The sequence below is a fragment of the Pituophis catenifer genome, unplaced genomic scaffold (assembly GCF_029215685.1).
Source record: "Pituophis catenifer annectens isolate HBS135680 unplaced genomic scaffold, rPitCat1.0.hap2 SCAF_9, whole genome shotgun sequence".
Classification (NCBI taxonomy): Eukaryota; Metazoa; Chordata; class Lepidosauria; order Squamata; family Colubridae; genus Pituophis; species Pituophis catenifer.
The window spans coordinates 16062564-16087046 of NW_027256889.1; the positions used below are offsets into that span (position 1 = coordinate 16062564).

At 38.3% G+C, this 24483-nt stretch overlaps 1 protein-coding gene across 1 annotated transcript in view; it reads left to right on the forward strand.

Annotated features, from left to right (window-relative positions):
• Nucleotides 1-281: 281 nt before the first annotated feature.
• WASF2 (WASP family member 2) overlaps nucleotides 282-24483 on the forward strand; it is a 35893-nt gene continuing 11691 nt past the window's right edge. Inside the window, exons 1-4 of the mRNA XM_070949345.1 lie at nucleotides 282-456; nucleotides 15389-15542; nucleotides 22689-22823; nucleotides 24208-24361. Coding sequence (XP_070805446.1) covers nucleotides 15413-15542; nucleotides 22689-22823; nucleotides 24208-24361 — 419 coding nt within the window. The 5' untranslated portion in view covers nucleotides 282-456; nucleotides 15389-15412. The remainder of the gene's footprint in view (nucleotides 457-15388; nucleotides 15543-22688; nucleotides 22824-24207; nucleotides 24362-24483) is intronic.

Sequence of the window (24483 nt, forward strand, 5' to 3'; positions counted from 1 at the left end):
ACAGAACGCAAGTGATGCCTTCTCTTTCTCTTTTAGTGATAACGTGCGACGATTCCCTTCTTTTCGAAGCCTACTGTCACCCCTTTGTCCGAAACTGTTCTCTCCACACGAATCCCCCTCCTAGTCTCAGAATATGGTACGGCCCATATTGTTTACTTTTTTCCCCTTTTTTTAAAGGCTTCGTAGGGTGTGGTCGTTGGAAAGAAAAAAAGGAAGTTGGCTGGCTACGCAAATCGCGTCGGGTAACGTTTGACAGGCAGAGGAAGTCGGCCAATCCAGCGAGAGCGGGGAGACGCCCGAGAACCAATGAGATAACGGACCGGTGGAGTGGGTGGAACGACGATCGGTGAGGGGAAGCTGAGGGGGAAAGCCGTGGAATGGCGGACGGTTGGGACGGTTCGCTTCGGTGGTGAAGAGCTGAGTGGGAAGAGCGTCGGAGGAGGCGGCCGTAGGCGGGTAAGCCTCACCCCGTGGCAGCGAGGGGATGTGGGGAAGAAAAAGACCAGGGGTCGCCTTAAAGAGCTGTGGGGGGAGAGGCAAACTGGAAAGGTGCTCTATATCGTGGTGGGAGTGGCGCCATTGGGGGTGACGTAGAGGAGGCGACGGCCGCGGAAGCGAGGGGCGTGGCCTATGCGGGTGGTGCCCCAGACAGGTGAGGGGCGTGGCTTGCCCTACGAATGGCGCCTGGTACTGGAGTGGGACAATACAAACTTCGGCCCCTCGGCTTCTCCTTCCTGCTGGCTCCCCGACATCCTCCCAAGTGCACAGTGATGGCTGAGGTAAGCGAATGGGGCTCGTGGTAAGGATTTCGGAGCCCCGTACCCGAGAATTCGTGGGTCAAGGCGAGAGCCAAAATCAGGAGCCCTTCCTACTCTAGAGCGTTCTCCTGGTTGTTTGTCCCTCTTCTTCCTCCCCGAGTTATTTCCATAAGGGAGGGGCGGGGAGAAAACTTTTTAAAATGTTTTAAACTTGTCTTACTTGGACATGTTGCTCCTTTTTAAAATTACAACTTAAAGTGAGAAAGGTGTAAAACTACAAGGGTGTTCAGGTTGGATTAAAGGTGAAGGTTCACGCCGCCTCCTTTTTGAGGGTTATGAAACCTGCAAGTTTATCCTGTAACATATTTGTTAGCATTCATGGGATCCAAAACTGTGCTGCTCTCATTGCACCATACAAAGACAATTAATCTATTTTCCATGTTCATGTTAGATAGGAAATCTGAGAACTACACGTAGATTCTGGTCTAACCTATCTATTCAGAAATCCTGTTACATAGTTTTCTGCTTTGGTCCATATCTATACTGATCCTACTTTGTTTGCAATCAATTGGCTGTTTATACAGGTATTGTGTAAAGAATCACAGCAGAGGTGTAGTTTTTTACTGTTCGAAAGAATCTTACTAAAGGCAGTGGGGTGGCTTTTCAAAAGAGGAAAATATTGTGTTCTTTAAAATGGCTTTTAGATAACCAGATTATGTGGTTATTGGGAATACAGGTAGTCCTCGACTTTCAATAGTTCTTTTAGTGACCGTTTGAAATTACAATGGCACTGAAAAATGTGACTTATGACCATTTTTTCACAGTTATGACTTTTCCAGTATTCCCATGGTCATCTGATCAAAATTCAGATGCTTGGCAACTGATCCATATTTATGAGCATTGCTGTGTTCCAAGGTCATGGAATCACCTTTTGCGATCTTCTAACAGGCAAACTAGTGGGGAAGCCAGATTCACTTAACCGGGTTACTAATTTATCAATTTCAAAGATTCACTTAACTGTGGCAAGAAAGGTCATAAAATAGGGCAAAACTCACTTAACAAACATCTCACTTAACAACAGAAATTTTGGACTCAATTGTGGTCGAAGGCAAGGACTACCTGTATTGATCAATTTTCCCTGCAATAAGCTTTTTGTAAATTGCTCTGCTTTATTTATTAAATTTGTATTCTGCCCAGTTCCCAATGTCTATGCTTCCACATTCTTTCGCTCTTGATAAGGAAGTGAAGCTAGTGGTGTAAAACCAGGAAGTTCAATATTTAACAGTTATTGTAGGCACTCGCTTCTTCATAGGACAATCCAGTCAAACTATGTGTATATAGTGTATCTGGAGAGGAAGAATTTATTCATTGAATTTTTACTGTGAATCGTTTTGGTATATGGTGGTTGTAGAGTGTTTGAAAATAATTGGATATAAGAAGGTTCTGTTAGTCTATAATACATGGAAATTTGGCCCAGCGCTATTTGTAGGTTTAGCCTTCATCCCGAGGAAGATATGTAGATATTGTGAGGGAGGGAAACTCTTGTGTTCAGAACTCCTTGGGGAATGATGGGACATTAACATTGTTAACATAAACAATTTAAGGAATGTATCCTGTTGTAATTATATTTAGGATTGTAATTTGCACATACTAAGTAAAAAATTCCCAGTGTAAATTTGTAAAGCCTTTCATTTCTGTTTGGTATGTGATGTCAGTTGTATATGGAATGTCTTTATATATGTCATAAACTGGGAGTCTTTTAATATTGCTTTGGTAAATAGTATAAAATCAGGACATTCCGGCATTTGTCTTGGTAAAAAGAAAGGCACTGGAGTGATGTACTCAATGAAACTGAACAAAGTAATAGAGGAACAGGAAAGCAATTCTGTGGCTTTAATGGGGTCTTGGAACACACTTCTTGCTGTGATTCATAGACAAGGAAAATGCTGATGCAGGAAAGACTAAATGAAATGAAGCAAGAAGGTGGAGTCTCTCTAAACAGATATGATGACATAATCATGTACTAGTTGATTAAGGAACCAATGGGTTTTAAAAATGTTCTATCTAAACTAGAAAATACTAATCGTAGAGTAATTTTCCATTGAGAAAAGGAAATTGGTGTTATAAATAATAAAGAGAAAGGAGGGCTGTTTCCCTATGAAATAGGAAAACACCCATGCTGACCATAAGTGGGAAAAAGTAGTCAATCTCCCAGATCATAATATAGTTTCTTTTAATAATTTGTTGAGTACAGTACTTTTGAACAAGACATAATGCTCTGAAAGCCATTAGTGGTTTACAAATCACATTGGCTGGATTTATGCTTCATGGTAAACCAATGCCCCACATTATAATAATAATAATAATAATAATAATTTTATTTCTATACCGCCCTTCTCCCGAAGGACTCAGGGCGGTGTACAGCCAATTTAAAAACACAAGACACAACAATAATTAAAAATTAAAATAATTAAATAGATTTGGCCGATTTAAAACCCCAAAAATTAAAATACCCCAATTTAAAATTATTATATTGACAGCCCTGCCTGGCGGAACAACAGGGTCTTCAGTGCGCAGCGGAACACCCGGAGGTCGGAGATCTTATGTATTTCCGGGGGCAGTTCATTCCACAGGGTTGGGGCTCCCACAGAGAAGGCCTTCCCGCTGGGTGTCGCCAGCCGACATAACTTGGCTGATGGCACCCTGAGGAGACCCTCTCTGTGGGAACGGACTGGTCGGTGGGAGGCTATTGGTGGCAGAAGACGGTCTCGAAGGTACCCGGGTCCTGTGCCATGGAGCGCTTTATAGCTTAATATTTTAGATAGGGGTGAGAGGTAAAGCTGCTTCCACATCCCCACCCTTAATTCTCTCAATTTTTAAAATGGCCTAGAATCATATTGGAAAGTTTATTTTGATCCATATTATGGGAGATAAATGGAGAAGTTTGCCTTCCAGAGACCTTCTGGTTTCATTTCCACCCCAACTCTTGCCTTTAAAAAACAGGACGCTTTTAGCCTTATAGTTGAACAGCCTCTTAAAGCACTTTAAAATGTCAGGAGGCCAAAACTGAGCCATGGGCTTTAGTGATATTGGAATTCTCTTCCATTGATATTAGAATCCATCCAGTGTGTACCCAGGAAATCTCTGATGTTCTGGAGTCTGTTGATAAAGGTTTAGTGGAATGACATGACAGGAAATTGCTTCTATTGATGCTTTGCATGGAAATGAGCATCCTTTGATAAGGAAAGAAATGCATATTACTTAGGCATATGGATTAGTTTTATGCCCTGGCTTCCCTGGTTAGGAAGATGTTATGATGGTAGTTTGGAGAGTAACTTGGAGTGAGAATTCTCAAGGTATTTGGAGTATTTGGAGAAATAGATGCAGTCTACATTGTATCAAAAAAAAAAGTAAATCCTATGTTGGAATTAAGTTGGCAGAAAAAATCCTGTGCCCAAGAGCAAGATATGGGCCTGTTTGGGTATGCATATGTATTCCTATGTACATATACTTGGGGAATTTGGAGAGTGATATGTATGATCTCTAGAAAATACAGCCATATACCCTTTAATATAATTTCTTATATCAGTACTTTTGATGGGCCTATGCAAAAAGCAGGTGGTTGTATAAATAAGAATAAAAATTAATGATTATTTTGTAAGTGTGAAGATCAGTTGGATAAAAAAATGGATTGTTCCCCTTTTTTGTTTTGCAAAAATTTTCGCTCTTAGTTTTGCTATATGGTACTTGCAAGAGGCATAGAAAAATATCAACTCATATAAAATAAAGAGTATTAGAATTTCTTTAATACTGATTATCTAGAGAGAAGAAAAATAAGTGATGAGTTTTTGTTCATTAGCTATGGAAATAATTTTGATATAGCTTGAATTACTAGTTTTACTAATACTTTATGTACCAAATACAAAGTATTGTTAGATTTACAAATAAGATTTTTTTTGCTACTCGTTCCTGACTCTAGGGGGCGGTGCTCATCTCTGTTTCAAAGCCGAAGAGTCAACACTGTCCAAAGACGTCTCTGTGGTCATGTGGTTGGCATGACTAAACGCCAAAGGCGCACAGAACGCTGATACCTTCCCACTAAAGGTGGTCCCTATTTTTCTACTTGCATTTTTTACGTGCTTTCGAACTGCTAGGTTGGCAGAAGCTGGGACAAGTAACGGGAGCTCACCCCGTTACACGGCACTAGGGATTCGAACCGCTGAACTTCCGACCTTTCTGATCAACAAGCTCAAAGTCTTAGCCACTGAGCCACCACACACACACACACACACACACACACACCAGTTACTGTCTTTTGTTAGACAGTAACAATGTTTATCTTCATTCTACTGCAGTGGCTCCTAGATGATCCCTAGAAAAGATGTGAGAAAAAAACAACATTGTTAAAATTGCTATAGATATTGAATTACTGCATTATGTATAATTATGTATAATGGGGTAGAGAATTTGCCAAATCTGTGCTGATTCTCTTGGTTTTATGGAATCATTCTACTTTATCCTTTCAATTGACATTTCAGATTTGGTTTAGAATAAAGTATCTTTGAAACCTTTTTTTCTGAAGGATTAGACCTTGTGAAATTCAGGATTGATTGATCTCTCCTGTAAAATGCTACTGATTTATGAGAAAAGTCAACGAGGAGTTGTCGACAACTGTATTTGAGGTGGGCAGAGGTTACTCTCCAACTGTGGGATCCTGTAGTTCTACTCATCAGAGCAAGTGCCTCATTGCCTCCTCTTGAATGTAATAGGAAGGCCAGCCTCTCACTAGCCTCAAGCTATGGTTGTGGTTCTAAGAATAGCCTGGCTTCCAACTGTGCCAAACCTTTTTCTCTCCATCTTTGGGGGAGAAGGCTGTGGCTTTCTGCTTAGATTGCAGTCTAGAGTGCATCAGTGATGTGACAGCAAAATAATTCTTTGCTTTTTCTTCTGACTCCAAATGTGAAGATGGAAAGAAAGATAGGTATCTTTACTTCTGTTGTCATGAGCATAGTGCCTCCAAAGGATAGCAGAATTGCAGAAGTAAACCTGTCCCATTTTCTAGCTTCAGAGTGATAATTGTACAGATAGTTTCTGGCCAAAACATTGTAAATTGCAGTCATGTGATCACAGGGTGTTGTAAATGGCTACAAATGTGGTTTTGTTGCTGAATATAGTCATGTGACCATGGGCGAAGGCAATGTTGGAACTTTGAAACCATAAGTAGTATTGGGGGGGCTCCAACATAACTTCGGACAGTCACTAAGTGACCAGTCATAAGTGGAGGACTACTGGGGATGTAATCAACTACAGAGTTTTTATCAGAAATATTGACACAGTTAGCAAAAACAGTCCTATTAAGAGATGAACGCTTTTCTCAAATCCATACAAATCCTGGTTTGCTTAGCTGCTTGCTTAAAAGGGAGGTTTGGCGGGAGAACCCATGAATGCAGACTGGTATATCCATCTTTTCTATATCACAGTGATTGTTTTGCTAATAGCCCATTTAACCTGGCTATTTTGTAAAATCTATAAAGGTGTCCTAATTCTGATTCCAACGTATATGTTCTTGTAATAATCATTCTTATTGTTTGGAAGCTCTATTAAATTCTTAATTCAAATGTTTAAGATACTTCTGAGAAAAAAACCTAAAATAATGAAATCTAAAGCTATCTGTAAAAATACCTTAAGAAAAAGAAATTGGCAGTTGTAGATTTTGTAATGTCAGAGGTTGACTTAATAAATATTCAGCAATGATTAATTTAAAATACTAAAACTGTTCGGGCAAGAATGCATGCACATATTGTAATGATTTTTCTTAAAGTAATTGGATTATATTTAGTGAGCTATTTACATTTAATTATTAAGAAAAGACTTATCTTCCTAGTATTTTCCAACAAATGGTAAGGTGAAGAAATTGGATATCGAATATAATTAATTGTATAAGGTATAAGGTATAAGGTGAATTAGAAAGAACTGTAGGTATTATAGAAAGGCTGCTTTATTTCAGTAATTTAGAACTGCCATTGAAAGTGTAGTGCATAATTTAAAAACTGAATTAAGGAAAGGGGAGCTACTTAAATGGCACAGTTTTAGATATCTGTCCTGAAGAATGTCAGCAGATAAATCATTCCTAACTAGTTGCATTGTGACTAGAGAGGGAAAATCTCTAAAGAGAAATATGTGCAAATATTTGTAGGGAATAACTGATGCTTGCATTTCCCAGGTAGAGAAAACAATATGGCAGTCATACACAAATGAGGACAGGCAACCATGTTTAGATATATTTACATACTTGCATCAATTCAGCTTTTAAATGTATAACATTAATTGTGAAATGTTGTTGAGCCTGGCAAAAAATGCATAGTAGCTGGTTTTCAATGTATAAATAATTTTCAGTCTTGTCATTTGAAGATGTATGTCTTAATATCCTTGCAATTGCTCTAGTGTTTCTGGAGAGCATAAGATGGATTTAAAGATAAGCCAATCTCTGCAGTAGCCTCTAACTATGGCATAGTTATAATTTATATCTGGCTTGTTTTCTGTTCATTGTCTTTTTTAAAAACTGAATTAAACCACAGTGATGCTCTTTGGAGGTAACGCTTGTTGAATTCAGTGGCGATTACTTCTTGTTCTTGATCATGTTTCAGTATAGCCAACTAATGCTGGTTTCACCTACACGGTTTGCATCCTTTGGTTGTACCCTTGCTTACACCTTTGATGAACAACTGAATCCCTGATCTGTTCTGCCAGTCAGATTAAAAGTAGTGCCTTCTATCTCTAGTGGAGTAGAATTGGATCAGCTAACAACTCTTGTGCTTTTTTTCCTATAAAATGTTGGATTGAACATTCAGCTGTAATAATTAAAGGTGGTTTAAGTGAAATCATAAAAAATGAAAATTTATATCTTGAACATTTTGCCTTTGACAAAATACAGATAGTCCTAAACTTATTACCACAATTGAGGCCTAAAATTTATGTTGCTAAGTGAGACAGTTGTTAAATGAGTCACCATACTTGTTAAATTAGTAACTTGGTTGTTAAGTGAATCTGGCTTCCCCATTGACTTTGTTAAAAAGTTGCAAAAGATGATCACATGACCCTGGGACACTGCAACTGTCATAAATATGAGTCGGTTGCCAAGCATCTGAATTTTGATGTCATGACCATGGGGAAGCTGTAATGGTTGTAAGTGTGAAAAACTGTCTTGTCACTTTTTTCAATGATATTGTAACTTTGAACGGTCACTAAATTATCGTAAGTCTAGGACAGGGGTCGGCAATCTTAAACACTCAAAGAGCCATTTGGACCCATTTCTTAAAGAAAAGAAAACTCTGGGAGCCACAAAACCCTTCCTGTGCCTGACTATTTCGTGAGCGGCCACAAAACTAGTATATGTAGTTGAATTAAACATTGTTTTCTTCTGAAACTTTATTGGATTTATCCATGGTTGGCTTATTGGGAGTCGAAAAGCTCAATGAATCATGTGCTGGCAGGTGTCACACATTGGCAGTTGTGACGCATATTTTGAGCGACAGGGAGCCTCAGCAGAGGGATGAAAGAGCCACATGCGGCTCCAGAGCCACGGGTTGCTGACCCCTAGTCTAGGACTACCTGTACGGTAAGGTATAGCTTAGCTATTGGCTGTTATAACTAAGTTTGGGTGCAAAACTTTTAAGATGTGGAATAGGAAACAACAACTCTTGTTCCTGACTAAGATCAGCTGGGTGGGGTAATAGCATGTTTTTATGTGTAATGATAAACCATTATTTAGCATTATGGCTATAATAGCTATCTGCACAGGTGTCAGGTTAAAGCATTCCTACTTCTCTACCATCTGTGTAGATAGGAAAAATTAATCAGTATTTCAGTTCAATTTAACAGATTAGTTTGTATAATACGCTAACGCTAACAAAACAGAATTGCTTTGTTTACATAACATGCTATGCCTGGATAAATACCGTGATATTATGGCTTTATGTATTATGGCTTTATGTAAAGACCCTACTTCATACAACATGGCCACGAGTTGCTGTGTTTCCACAACATGCTGAACCACAAGTTATTCAAATTTATGTCAGCTTAGTTTACCCATGGAAACTTAGTCCTCGTGTGCTAAGGATTATTTTGAAATCTAGACAGTTGCAAAAGAAGCCATTAAAATAATCTGAAAGCATGTATTGTCACTTTGCAGAATATACACTAATTAATAAATTTCTATTGTAAGTTTGATTATGTTGGATGATTCTGGGAAATATCTTCCAAGGGTTAAACCTACAGAAACACCTGGGTAAATTTCATGCATGTATACAAACATTTAGGCATTATGGAATATTAGTCCATCCTTGGTTCTATAAAGAAAAGCATACTCTATAAGAAAGATGTAACTAAGGCTATGTATGAGTCAATTCTTATGAGCAGGAAATGAGGATTTAAGGCTGAATTGTCGAGGAAAGCATTAATTAGTCTTTTTGGACAGTTCACAGTATATTTTGTTTTTAATATCTTTCTGCCTGTCTTAAGCACAATTTAATTGTTGTATAGTTAGCATTTCTACTGTTCTGTAACTCTAAGCTCTTTAAGACAGTATGTAAAGGAAGGGAAGGGAGGAAGGAAGGAAGGAAGGAAGGAAAGAAAGAAAGAAAGAAAGAAAGAAAGAAAGAAAGAAAGAAAGAAAGAAAGAAAGAAAGAAATTATTTGGGCAGGGATGGGAGGAAGAAAGAATCCATTAAAACCATAACTTTTCTTTTCCAAATATTGTTTGTCTGCTAGCTATAGCTGCCTGTAAATGACAGAAATCTGCATTTGAGATAATGGCGAAGTGTAAGTGCTTATGATGTGGATCTGATAGGTGGATCTGATGTGATACAACAATGGTGTCTTGAATAATTACTTGTGCAGTGCTTGTTGCTGAGGCTTCTCTCTCAGATAGGTTACAGCATCCTTTTTTGGCAGGATGCAGAATTTTCTTCTGGACCTTCCTTTTAAAGGTTTCTAATATCTATCATTTCCTCCCTTTTCCTGGCTTTTCAGAACTACTTGAAACTGTTCTTTCTGGCAATTTTCCAAAGGAATTACTAACTGCTGAGCGAACTCACTGTCAAGACACCGGAAATAACAATTGGTCTTTCCTTGGTAAAAAGAAATAAGATTTCTGATTTGGTGGCCTGATAGAAATTTAAAATGTTGACCCTTTAGTTCTCCCCCCCCCCCCTTTTTTTTCTTCTTCTTCTAGATCTTCTGGTGTGTCTGATCCACCACTGGGTATTATGAAAAGTTGTCCCTAATTAGCTGGAAAATTGTGCTGCTTGGTTTTGTTCTATGGATCTGCAGATATTTTAACAAGGTTTCTATTCAGGTATTTGCTTGAAGGTGTGAGGGATTGAAAGTATAGAAGAAGGATGTCTATTTTCTGCTCCCAACCATCGTTGTCCTCTCATCCTACCCCTCCTACCCCTTTCTATTCTCAGCTTCTAGTTGACCAGGGAGATCTGAAAAGATGCATAATTGCACTCAGCGGCTGTGGGTATATTTTTCAGCAGAATTCTGGATCCTGTTTTGAATCTCAGGTAAAGGTTTTCCCTGTCCAGTCAAGTCTGACACTCTTAGGGGGCAGTGCTCATCTCCGTTTCTTAGCTGAGGGAGCCAGCGTTGTCAGAAAACATTTCTGTAGTTGTGGCCAGTATGACTATATGTGGAGGTGCACATAACACTGTTACCTTCCCACCAAAGTGGCATCTATCTATCCATTCCTATTTGAATGCTTTCAAACTGCTAGGTGGGCAGGACCTGAGGCAAGTAATAGGAGCTCACCTGTTGTACGGCACTCAGGTCTTGAACCTAGGCTGTCAGCTTCCAGCTGACAAACTTAGCATCTTTAACGGTTGAGCCATCGAGCCCCAATTTGAATCCCAGATGAATTTGGTTGTATCTCAGGTGTTAACTCTTCAAAGTAGACCAGATCAGGAAACAGATATCACAAGAAATGCTAGAACTCAATCAATTTATAGCTTATAACAATAGACTCTTGAAAATATACCATTGTTTCCCCTTCTGCCAAAGAGAGTCAAGGCAGGGCAGCCTTCAGTTTTTCTCATCTCTTCCTGGTTCTAGGCTAAGCCCATGTTTTACCAGTGATTGACATGTATCCCCTTCAATGCCATCTCCTTGCTCCTCTGCATCAGATTCATAAGTGTATTTAAATAGCCTCATATGCAATTGTCCTTTAGACTTTGCTCAGCGTTCGATAAGGGGAAATAGAATAGTTTTATTTGGTCTCATCCTCTATTCCGATTGCTTTCCATACCTAGGTAAATAACCTCAAATGTTTCTTTGGTTAATGACCCATGAATCCATTGCCCATCCCAACAGAGACATTTAAATAGAGTTAAAGATTGCCATGTGCACTAAAATATATTTAGAATCTTCCAAGTATTCCAAGTCAGACGAAAATTGTTGAAATGACTGATGATAATTCGTAGAAATGAACATAAAAATCCTTTAGTGATATTACTTTTATAATATAGGTAGTCATCGAGTTATGAGCATTCTTTTAGTTTAGTGACACTCCCCCAATTCAGTCTGTTGAGTTAAAGGGCAATCTACGACCAGTTGTATAAGTACTTCATTAACAATCAGGGCTAATTTGGGGTTGCCCTACAAAAAAATTAACACTTCAATGAAATTTTCATCACAGATTCTGAGTATGTGTCATACCCCACCCAGAAATTTCTGGTGACTTCCATAGTCATTAATGCCTTTAGAAATGAAAAATAGATTCACTGTTTGGAATGGTGGCTAAAATGTGAACATTTAATCTCTCTGCATAAATATCGGTTAGCTTTGGATATTTTACCTCAATAAATAAATGAACAAGTATAATTTTTGACTCATTTGTTTAATTGGATTCTCTTTAGTTTTGGGATGTGTAGAGAACAGGTCACATTTTGAGTCATATTTATGCAGAAATACTGAAAATTCAAGAGTTTGAAAACTTTTAAGCACCACTGTAAATCAGATTTCCAATTTAAACCCAACAAATATGATAATGACTAGAACAATATTTCTACATAGCAGTGCAAGAAAGTAGTAACAGGAAATATTTGATTGCAATTTTTGCATTTAAATATGGTTCACCCAGATGAGTCGAAGGAGCTAGTTTATTTTTCACAGGGACACCTTACATGTTGAATGATGTTAGGAAATGAATGAAACAAACACCCAACTTTGATGTGAGTGGCTCAGTAGATTATATACCACTGGGATCTACATAACCTCTGGTAACATTCGGCAACAAAGATATGCAAATATTCAGAAAGTCCAAAGGGGAACTAGGCTTTTTAAACCAGAGGTATAATTGCTGACGTGGTTAAGCAAATTCTTTCCTTTAACATATTGGGCGGATTGCTGTCAAAATCATAGCAGTATTTTGGATGTATATCCTAAAAGATATTTGATATTAAAGTGTGGTATGTCATTAGAGGAGAATTGTTGTGACAATGTTGATTTGGAGGGTGTTTTTTTTTCACATATTGTCCAGGAGATAGTTTCTCTTTTTTAAAAAAAGGGGGTGGGGAGTTTTTCTACTTCAGTTATGAAATTGGGAGTCAACTTCATCAGAAATGTTTTATTTGTAGCTTTTCTTGCTGTTATTTTAGGTGAGGGTGGGGCTCTTATTCGTTTCCTTCCTTTCAGTGTTCACTGTTAGTTTTCAAGCAGGGGAAAAAGCAACATACTAAAAGAATGGTTTACCTGAAGTAATCCTTCTATAAGCATTTTTCTGACCTACGACAATGAAAAAAATCCTGATTTGTTCAGGGGCACATGAGTCCTGTATACATCCTCTGAGTTACTTTTATTGTATTACGTTTTGGATGCCCCTCCTCTTTTTGATGTTTGAACCAGTTACAAGCTATTGTTTTGTTTGTACAGTCTGAAACAGTAGTATCTGCATACAAATGATAGCATGTTTTCCCATCCAAATATGCACTGTATGCAAGTGGTGAATCTCTTCTTCCAACACTGCAATTTATAGTACCAGAAATGTTTAATATGATTTTAGGAGGATGCCCATTTCATAGTTCGGATCAGATTTTCCTCAAGCTGGTGTTTTCCAGATGTGTTTGGATTTCACTTCTCATAATCCCCAGTTGAAAAACCTTATTTTCACCTTATTTTTCATAAAGCTGGGACTTTCTCCTTTCATTTCTGAAGGAGTGTGGTTTTCTTTAGTGTTATTTCTATATAACTGGTGGCTTTGTGATATTCTTACTCCACCGGTATGTGCTTACAGTTGCACTTCCATTTCCGCTTTTGTATTGCTATTTCTTACGTTAGTCTTCATCTCAATAGACATTTCAACTGTTCTTTCCTGCTTTGTTAAACCAAACATTCCAGGTTTTTTATGCATCCTTTAAGTTAATGGATTTTAGGTACCTTGATTCAAAATTTTTGGCAATGTAATGCACCATTTAGGCTAATTTAAGTGTATAAACAGGCAAACAGATTACCGCAATGAGAATTTTGTAGGTATTTTTTTCTATTTTTCAAATAGTGACTTAGGTTTGCTTTGCAGATTCTAAGAATTAACAAAGATTGCCTTTGTGCATCTCTTCAGAATGATATTCCCATTTTCAACATGCTGTATAACAGTAGTTGACATTTAGCAAACCAGATGTGTGTCATCTGAAGGATGCTAATCCTTCTCTGAAGCTAATCACTGTAGGGAAAACCATCCATTTGAAGCTAACCTTTGAGTTAAGTTCAGAGCCAGACTTGCCAAGAACATTGTAATAGCTTGAAATATATCTATCTTACCCTGTTTCCCAATTAAAAAGTTTAGTAAAAACAACACTGCAGAATTAACATGGGGATTGAGTGAGACACCATCTTATATACTAAGATACCAAATCCACTTATTACAAAATCAGAACTAGAAGTTGTTCCTAATACTGCAATTGTGATTATGAGCACAATATGTAAACTGATCTCTGAGATACCGAAGCATAGGATGTCTTGGTAATAGGTAAATTTATTTTAAGGTTTCCTGGCTGCTCTTTGCTCCAACTATTAATTTTAAGGGTTTTTTTCCCCTCTCCACTGAACTTTGTGTTACACATAAAACTTTGAATGTTGTTCTGTACCCTCTAGATCTTGGACTCCTCTGCAGTGGTAGGTCAAATTTGGAAATTTAGATTTTGGCTTGGGAGGTAATTAGCAAAAGCTAAATCAGCTTCGGTCCCTTAACACCCTGATAGAAAAGCATTCAGGAATGACTCCTGGACCTCAGAGATAAGCTGCCAGCTGCCACAGAGACTATAAAAAGGTGGTTCAAAGTCAAGCATAAACAGCTGACTTTAAAAAAAAAAAAGAGTCTTGGATTGTTGCTGTTGGTGACAGGAAGCCATGTTCCCCAAGCTGTCAGCTTCCTGCTTCCCTCCCCCCCCCATTCCATCTCACAGCAGATCAGAGCATTTGTCACAAGACAGCTGTCTCCTTTAGCAAAGCTGTTTGCTGCCTAACCTCAGAGAGGGTGGGTTCCCTTTTCTTCCTTGAAAATTAGCTAATTAAACGCAGTATATTTTATTTTTGCTAGTTGGACAGCTCATAAACACATGGCTGTGTTCTCCAACAGAGTGCAAATTCTTGAAGAGAAATATCAGTGTCTTTTGAAGATGAATGGCATGAGCATACAGGCACTTTAATACTTTATGATTGCTGAAAATCGGATGGTTGGTTTTATAGTAGGTGGAAAGGTAGTGAACGTCAAAAGAGCATCATTCCTTATTTTGACATTTTTATCCCTAGTGGCTGTAAAATATTTAATTTGATTTAGGCAACTCTAATCTACAAATTATCTTGTTTAATTAATATTTATTAACAAATGCTTTCTTTAAGTGTTATGTTAATTGAATTACAGATGCCTTGATTAAAAAAAAGTTTTGGAAAGGCAAACAAGCATGATTGTCCTTCAGAATCTTTCTGAGGTATAATAATTTCAAAAGGTATGGCATTTATCTAATTGTGATAGGCCATTGCCTACTGTGTTCTTCTGTAGAGTAAAATGACTTTTTAAAATGCAGATGTATTCGTAGGAAAGCCTTCCATCATGAGAGAATTTAGGAGAAATAGTGCAATCCTCTGGCTAAAAAGCAGTTGTTAGTAAGCTGCCTGGTCAGCTATCAACACTTCCTGATTTTTCATGAGAATCCAATTTGTCTAGCATGACAAATTTTTATCCTTTCCCCAGCTAAAATGTGTTAATGTGCAAATTTCACATTGGTCTTTATAGTGTCCAAAGTTGTTAGATATAGTGAGATGGGCAGCATATAAATTTAATAAAAAATAGTTTTTGAAAATATTTAGCGGTCATAAAAACCATATATATAGTTTTGAATAAATGGATATGGGACAGGTTACAGCAGTGGGAGTTTTTGGTGGGAGTTTGGAACTATCAGGCTTTGATTTCCTTCTGGCAACCTTACAGATTAGGTTTATTTAAAAAATATATAGGTTAGAGAGTGAACACATAACTTGTGTTACGATATGTTAGAAAATTAGTGTATCTCTAATGTTGCTAAGGTTTGTGGCCATATAATCTTTTTCCTGTTTTGGGACTATTCTTTATCTTTCAGAGCCCTGTTTGAAGCTGATCCACCATGCCATTAGTAACAAGAAATATTGAGCCAAGGCACCTGTGCCGCCAGACATTGCCCAGTGTTCGGAATGAGCTGGAATGTGCGACCAACATCACCCTGGCAAATGTCATTCGACAGCTGGGCAGCTTGAGTAAGTACCATAGCAAACTGCTCTCAAGAGCTGTTGGGCTCCCAATTCTTTCTCAGTGCCCTCTTTCCTTGTGGCTTATTTATTATCCATCCTTCTCAGTACCAGAAGATCTTCCATGTAATGTTCTTTGAGAGGAATGCACAGGATAGTTGGAGTAAAAGCTGAGCTAAAAAATGAGGCACACTATTAAGCATTGTTCAGATTCCAGGGTTCAGAATTTTGTCAGAACATAAAAGGAAGCAATTTAATGATTAGAACTGAAACTTACTTCATTGCATACCTGAAATCCCCCAATTTTGATCTATTCTCTTGTTCAATATGTCTGCAGATGAATAATAATGAGTTGGGTATAGTTTTTAATCTGGTTGGACAATATCTTCATATAAAAGCTGAGTAAAACGTGGGCTGAAGTAATAAAAAGAGAAATCGGCCACAGCAATTTTTGCAACTGAAGTGTTACCTTATTCTAGCAGTCTTCATTTTTCTTAAATGATTTACTGAACATACTTCATTTACTCTTCGAAATAAATAATCAAACAGTGATTCTATCCAAGATGTCAAAAATGTGGTAGTTGAGGTTATTAATATTTCTAATTTGCCCAGAACTCTCAGCAAATTATAGTTACTTAAAGCATGGCAAACAATCAAATAGTAAAAAGAATGAATAAGCAGAGCAGGAATGATTTAATGAAAACCATACAGAACCAAAATCTCAATATAATATGAGCACTTAAAATAAAAAGCTGACTGTAAAAATGTTTATAGTTTTTATAACTATATTCCTGTAGAAGAAGAAAAATGTCTTAACCTGGCATTGATAACACATCAGTGCAAGTGCCTGGTATTCTATCCTCAGCAAAGCTTTTCACAAGCAGGGCCCTCCTTGCCTTATTTGGCAGGACACCTAAAGGAGAGCCTCTAAAGACGACTGAGGGTGCTAAGCAACTATCAGCTACAGATAGTCCTCAGATTACGAGGACAGATTTGTTGTATCTTTGAACGGTCAGTGAACGAGCATTCATAATCTGAGAACTATCTGGAACTGATGGTTCCTTAGCACTCTCCTTAGCATTGAACAAGTGGTATTTATGACTACTCCTCAAAATTCCAACCATCGTCGCCATCCCTACAGTCACATGATCATGATTTGGGTGCTTGGCAACCAGCTCATGCTTATGACTGTTGCAGCATCCCACACGATGGCCATTTGTGACTTTCCCTGCCATCTTCCCACAAGCACAGTCAATGGGGAAGCCAGCAGGGAAGGTCACAACTTGCTCTCATAAGTTGCTTCCACTGATTTTCTCCTGAGGATCTTGGCAATGGAGTATGAGATCCCAAGAATCTTGTTCTCAGTATAGCATCCTTACCCAGCACCTGCGGCTCCTAGCAGGATACCCGCACTCCTTAGCTTTGCAACATTTTTTTGTCATTTTCTAGCAAAAATGCTAGAGTTGTGATTTGCTTAACCACGTGATTCACTTAATGACCGGGGTGACTCGCATAACAACCATCAGAAAAATAATTATAAGATCAAGTCTGCCTATGTGATGATTCAACAGGAGGACTATAACGACTTAACAATCAAAATTCTGAGCTCAATTGTCATAAGTTGAGGACTGCCTGTATACAACCTGATTGCAATATTATAGCTTTTTGGACAGGCTGCTATATAACAAAATACTCTTATAGTAATATAACAAAATCCCTAACATGGGAATTTAGTTGAAGTCCAGATATCAGAAGATGGATAGATGGGGAAAGATTGCTTTATACAGTCTAGAAGCACAACTCAAAGCCTTTATTCCTGCAAGTCATATCTTACTCACAGACTTCTGTTATGGTGGCTTTCCCTATATGCATGCAAGGATATGTAAATGCACATATTTGAAGACTAAGACTTCACACCTGTGAACATGCATTTGAATTTCCTGTTGAATGAAATGAAATGTCTGTGCTGTTCATCTGCTATTTATTTATATGCTATCTTTGTCGAAGCAGCAGAAAGAAAAATCTAATAATCAGGATTTGGAAAATCATAGAATCAAATTTATAAATTTCATAGGACCAGTTGTACAAAGGGTACCATTTATCATACAACCATCATGCAATCAAATCAATGCCTTGCATTTTACTGATGTAATGAAGCAGGGCCACTCTTGAGAAATATAATCTAATCCAATGATGGCAAACCTTTTTGGCATTGAGTGCCAAAAAGAGAGCGAGCGTGCACGAGGCGCCAAATGCCAAAAAGGGAGCACTTCACGTGTGTATGCTTCGCATGCATGCATGCACTCGTCAGGGCCATGACCAGGAAGAGGAGCTGCCCAGGGGGCATGCGTGTGCCAGATAAGGTACTTCCAGTTTCCAGTGCACACATGCACACCGGCCAGCAAGTCGTCTGGTTACTGCCGCACATGCGCTCGTGCCGATCAGCTGGGAGGGGCCAGAACAAGGGGCAGCACCAATGAGAATTATCCCTGCTTGAGCATCATCAGTCTCCGGGCAGAGTCCTTTGGGACTTCACCTGAAAGAGGAGAGACAGTTCTGCGGAGAGAGAGAAGCGGAGAAAGTGGGAGGGGGGATCTTGGTCTGAATAGCCAACTTGGGCTTTTTCTATGCGCGGAACTCTCTCTGCCAGTGGGTGAAGTCAAGGGAGACTCTGCCCGGAGACTGATGACGCTGCAGAAGGGAGAATTCCCATTGGTCCTCCTCCTTTCTGGACACTCCCAATTCCAAAGTTTGAGGAAGCCCCATTCCCGGCTCACAGACCAGCTCTTCTGGTTTCATGCACTGCTGTACGCACAAAGGCCAGCTGATCATTGCGTGTGCATGCACGCCAGAAACCCGGAAGAGGAACGGGCGATGCCACGTGTGCCAGGCGACATGGCTCCGTGTGCCACTTTGGGCATGCATGCCATAGGTTCGCCACCATGGGTCTAATCTCATGCAGCGAATATCACAAGACACCAAGATTCAACAACAATAAAATATTGATATTGGAGTTTGTAAAAAAGGAATTCAAACACATTCACACTTGTACAACATTCACACCTTCCCATAGTTAAGATGACCAAGTTCTGCCTTGGCTGGGGAAGATAGCTACATAGCGCAAGTGGAGGCTCGGGGTCAATGGAGTCTTATTTATTTATTATATTTCTATACCGCCTTTCTCCCGTAGGACTCAACTAAGTTGAGTGCAACTAAGGCCTGTCCATCTTATTTTTTTTAATGTTTTGCTCACAGTGTCCATCTGCACATTCTTCCCATGTCACTTCAGCTTTTCGTGGACTTTGTAAATTGCATGTCGAAAGTGACCTGGCAGTTAAATGTTAACATTCTTATCACTGATTGCTGTCCTCCAGATCTTAATGAATTGCTTCTGAGGTTCATTAACCTTAGTGCAAGAGCTTCAGATACAGATGATGTTCAATTATTTAGAAGTGGGTGATAAACTTGTTTTTTTTTTCCCCCAGATTCCACTTGCCTATTAACTTAACTATCCCTGGTGCTAGGTTGCTTGCTGTCTCCCAGAGTTCAGGAAAAGGTGAATCAAAGGAGGTGCAGCACACAATCTTAACCATTTAAGAGTATAATTCAAATGCCGGGATCTATCTACCCTTCTCTGTGTTATTCTGACTTTCTGTAAGCATGCAAGTAAGCTGGTACTTGTTTAGTCACTCCTGTTGCACCTCTTCTGTCAGCAGGAACAACCAAACTGTGGAAGTCCCTTGCTTAACTGTTTATCGGGAGCTCGATTTGTTCCCAACAAGCTAGAGTGGGAAACCAAGTGTCAGATTGCACAGAAAACCAAAATATAAATAAAAACCTGTTTGTAAATTTAAGATTAACCAGATGAAACAATTTTTTTAAACATATAATCTACTTCTGGATGTTCCAGGTTTTATTTATTGAGGATAGGAATTGTGTTGGTGGAAAGTCTTTTGTTTTACTATTAAACAACTGAGGGTCAGAAATCCTTGCAAAACCATTACAGATCACTCAATACACACGTCCCTGCTGACACTAGTAGTTCAGCTTGAAAAAGAAAATGGGTTTACCACATCTGTTCTACCGTGCAATCCCAAATAATGACTAAGGTGAGTCAAGAAGGAACTTCTTCCGCTGCTGTTGTCTTTTCTTCTTTGTTCCCCACCCTTTTTGGAAGGAACCACAGTATTTCTGCCTGCAAAGCAAATGTGTGCACAAGACAGTTTGACATGTACATAAAATGCTGTTCTTGAGGTTTGAAAAGGTTGAAATAATCAGCAGAACAATCTGGATATTATTGTCGAATGAAAATTGTGGAAGGGAGCCTTTTCCTGAAAACGTCGTGCATTTCTAAGGAAATGGTGGGAGGGAGGGAATGAGGCAGATCTGATTCTGTTTTTGATTATGATATTTTTATTATTAAAACCTGGGTATGATTGAATAAAGAGAAAGCCTTTTAAGTCTTACTCTTTCTGGATTCTTTAGGAAATGGTGCATATATCCTTGCTGCAGTTAACTCAGAAAAAATTATATACATGTAGCACTTTTTAATCTGAGCTTGTTTTTCTCTCTCCCTGCTCCACACATAGTACATGGTGTGAACTTTATGGATTGTGGAACCACTTCTTTTCATATGTGACACTTGTGCAGTTACAGAGTTTAGGGGATAGTATGATAAAAAAGCAATACTTTTCAAGATAAAAAGGTTTATTGAAAAAGTTGACAATTATTTCACCTGTGGATCATCAGAGATCTGCTAATTCCCCGGGGTGTAAAAGACTCAATAGAAATACAAACTGAGTCAAATAAAATAGCGTGTGTTGAATTTAATCAAAGGTGGTAGCATCAAGGGAGAATTATGTTTGTACAAAGAATAAAGTGCAAATTTGGCACCATGAAGTGTGAAAGAAAACCCTTTTAAGTATTGTGTGACTCGGAGTACTTTATATTGCAGCCTACATTTGGGTATTCTTTCCAGATAGGCTCACACTCGAAATCTCACAGTGATATACACAGTATATATAAGCATAACACATAAATGCATACCCTAAAAGAATTTGCTGCCTTTTTTGTATGGTGAAGTAGTTAAGGTGAGATGGGTAAAGAAAATATGTCTAAAAGAATTCACACTAATGCTTTTCATTATAAATCTCCATATCTTCCAGTCTTTGCTAATCATTGTTGCTTCTCCTAGTTTCGTAGTGGGTTGCTGCAGCCAACTTGCCACGGCCAACTCGCCACGGGACAAGACTTATTCTAATATCAAAGACATGGTGGAATAGAATCCTTAAAGAAAGAATGCATAAGGAGGGACAGAATGAAATGTGAATGACAAAAATTAAAATATTTTTTTATTTATTTTAATTATTAAATTGGATTGTTAAATTGTCCTGCAGTTGGCCATGGCAAGTTGGCCGTGGTGAGTTCTCCCATTCCGTTTCCTAGTGCCTCACACTTAGGATGTAATCTATTGTCTTTGTGAAAACAAGGAATTCATCAATATAATTGAATAAATACTAAATTATTTTCTTCGTTTTCTTGGCATTTCAAAATTGTTGACACACTGCTGAGGCTTCTCAGGAGTCCACAGGAAACTTCAGGTGTTCCATACGTTTGCCTGTAGACTTTAATTTGCTTTTAATTATTTATTTAAAATGTTTTTAATATCTGCTCCCCATGAAGTTTCTTTTCCAGACCTTTTGTCTGATTTAGTAGGAACATTAAATCTCCCATACAACATTGGGAACATTATTTTCAACCTTGAAAGTACCTTGCTTTGTTTTCTGGTGCTGCCACCTGCAAGTAATAAATGACTTTGTGCCCAGTGTGAAGGAAAGCAGAGAGATGGGACCTCCTCTGGGTATCATGTAATGAAGTCAGTCTTTTAGAGCTTCCAGAAGACAGTGGAATAGAGCTCTTATTTTCTTTATCCCGCAGACCATATTAGAAGCTAAAAAGACCCACACAATGAGTAATAGCCTTCTTAGGAAAGAGAAAGGTGGGTTTCAAAGTATTACAAGTATTGAATAGCTGTGCATTTCCTCTTTATCAGGAAAACAGGAAGGCACTTCCACACTGCAAGAACAGGCAGTTGGGAGGAGGTTCAGGAAATTCCCACTTTAATAAATGGCAGACATACTCACTTGCCAAGATTGCTGTAATCTAACTTTTAGACTCAGTGACGCGGTGGCTCAGTGGCTAAGACATTGAGCTTGTCAATCAGAAAGGTCGGCAGTTCAGCGGTTTGAATCCCTAGTGCCATGTAACGGGGTGAGCTCCTGTTCCTTGTCCCAGCTTCTGCCAACCTATCAGTTCGAAAGCGCGTAATAAATGCAAGTAGAAAAATAGGGACCACCTTTGGTGGGAAGGTAACAGCGTTCCATGTGCCTTTGGCGTTTAGTCATGGTGGCCACATGACCACGGAGACATCTTCGGACAGCGCTGGCTCTGGCTTTGAAACGGAGATGAACACCGCCCCTTAGAGCCGGAAACGACTAGCAAGGGGAACCTTTACCTTCACCTTTAACTTGCTTTATCCTACCAGTAAATCTGATTATTAAGATTGTGAGAATCTTATTTTTTGACTCTAAGTAGCTCTTGGCTGTGATGCTGCAGTTTGACTCCTGATTACCTACTTACTATTTAATAAGTCTTTTATCAATTCTGTATCAGTTCCTTCCTTTTATTTTGAAAGATGTTCTTGTCAATTTATAGCAGTAGCTATAGCTCGCTGAAGGCAATTGGTACCTCATTACTATTTGTTTCGGATTTGCTTTTCTTGCGCTTTTAAGTATTGTGTTTTATGCTTTAATTAGTTTTAGACCATAAATAAGTTTAACTTATGGAAGTACCATATGTATGTTCAATGTTTCTATGGAACCTTTTTTTTTTTAACTATTGTTCTAGTTTTGAAGGAAAATATACTGCTTTTGTATAATTGCATCCTGTGCATAAGTTAAGCTTAATTAGTATGCTTAAATTAAAGACTCATTTTATTGAGGTCAACTTGTGACTACCTGGCTATACATTTAGAGTAGTTTGGGTTTTTTGTTTGTTTTTTGGCAATCGTGTGAAAGTGATTTTACTGTTGCTTTTTTTCTGGGAAATTTTTTTTCCAGCATTTCAATCTACATGCCTCTTTTTTTTCTTTTTCAGGTAAATTTGCAGAGGACATATTCGGAGAGCTGTTTACACAAGCAACCACATTTACCTTTCGAGTCACCTCTTTAGTTGAGAGAGTTGATCGCCTTCAGGTGAAAGTTACTCAGTTGGATCCCAAGGAGGAAGAAGGTATATAAAACATTATATTTTTAGAACACTATGATTCAGAACTGCAGCAAAAGCCTTTTTTTCCCTTGAGACTTTGGAAAATTACTTTGAATCACCCAACAGTCTCAGCTGATCCATCATGCTTGTCCAAGAGAATCTTGTAGAAAAGTGGGTACCCTGCCTTATTTTGTTAACAAGGGAGAAATCACTTCGTAATAATGAGAAGCATAAATGTCTTTTTGCTTACCGCTCTGTATAGAGCAGTGTTTATCAGTTTGAAGACATGTGGACTTCAATTCCCAGAATTCCCCATGCTGCCTGAGGAATTCTGGGAGTTGAAGTCCACATGTCCTTGATACGGTTAAGAAACACTGATATAGAGGAAAGAACAACCATGAACATATTTCGTTCCAGCCCTTTCTTCTGATTAAACCGTAGAATTCAGCTGCTTGTGTTGACTGTGCAGGTTAACTGCCAACATTTTTGAGAAGGAAAGGGAACACAAGTTTAGAAGAGGCTAAGAAACAAACATGCAAAGTATAATCACTTTTTGCAAGTTCAGATAATCTATTGCAGGGGTGTTGAAATTTGAATTCTGGGAGTTGAAGTCCACAAGTCTGAAAGTTGCCAAGTTTGGACACCCCAATCTGTTGCATCCATTGGATTGCTGGTAAGAATAGGAAGGGAAAGTACCATATTAACCTGAATTTTATTAGAGTCTAATAAATGAAATATATGAAGCTATCTTTCCAGCAGCCTCTGGATAGTTAGTTTTTTTTTCACTTAAAGCTGTTTGAAATATTTTACATTTTGATTGGTTAAATAATCACATATATTTTTGTAAAATTGCCAACTGTTCATTTTCCATTATATTTTTTTCAATCTCTGTTTAGAGAGGACTGGTTTTCCATGCTTTGTTCTGTTTTTAGTCAGAGACAAGCATATAAACATAAAATCCATCAAATTCATAATTACAATAGAGAAGATCCAGGAGGCGGCAAGGAATTTCCTGAGACTATTGATTTAAAAAAAAAAAAATTCAAAGAACCCAGCCACATTTGATAATATTTGTTGCCACATTCTCAAAACTGCTAGACAAAATTTGGCCGCACTCTGGGAATTGCCTCATAATCTGCCACAAGAAAAGAGAGTTCTTCACGATCTCTATGTAGTATTTTACTTTGAACACGATAATTAGTTCCATGGCAGTTTGGGTCCTTTGATAAGTATTCCTTTCTACTGGCTTTTGGACAACTCTCTTTTGGAAACGGCATCAGAAAAGTGTGTTTATTTATGAAAGCTTCCTTGGAGATGTGGCAAAAAGTTTATATTTTGTAAAAAAAACCAAAAACAACCACTTGTGTTTCAAATGACTATTTTCTTTCCCGTTTCTTTTTCTTCATAGTGTCCTTACAAGGTATTAACACCAGGAAAGCCTTCAAGAGTTCCACAGCTCAGGACCAAAAGCTCTTTGAGAGAGAATCTGCCCCTCTGCCTGTCCTTGAAACGTACAGCACTTGCAATAAACCACCACCTCTTAACATTCTGTCCTCATACAGGTAACATATCCAGGAGAAAATACCATGTTCTTGCTTTAAACTCCTCTAAAAAATGTGGAATGGCATCAAATGGCTCTCGAAAGAGAGCTTTCTGTTTTAAGTTTAAATTTGGTTTAAATATT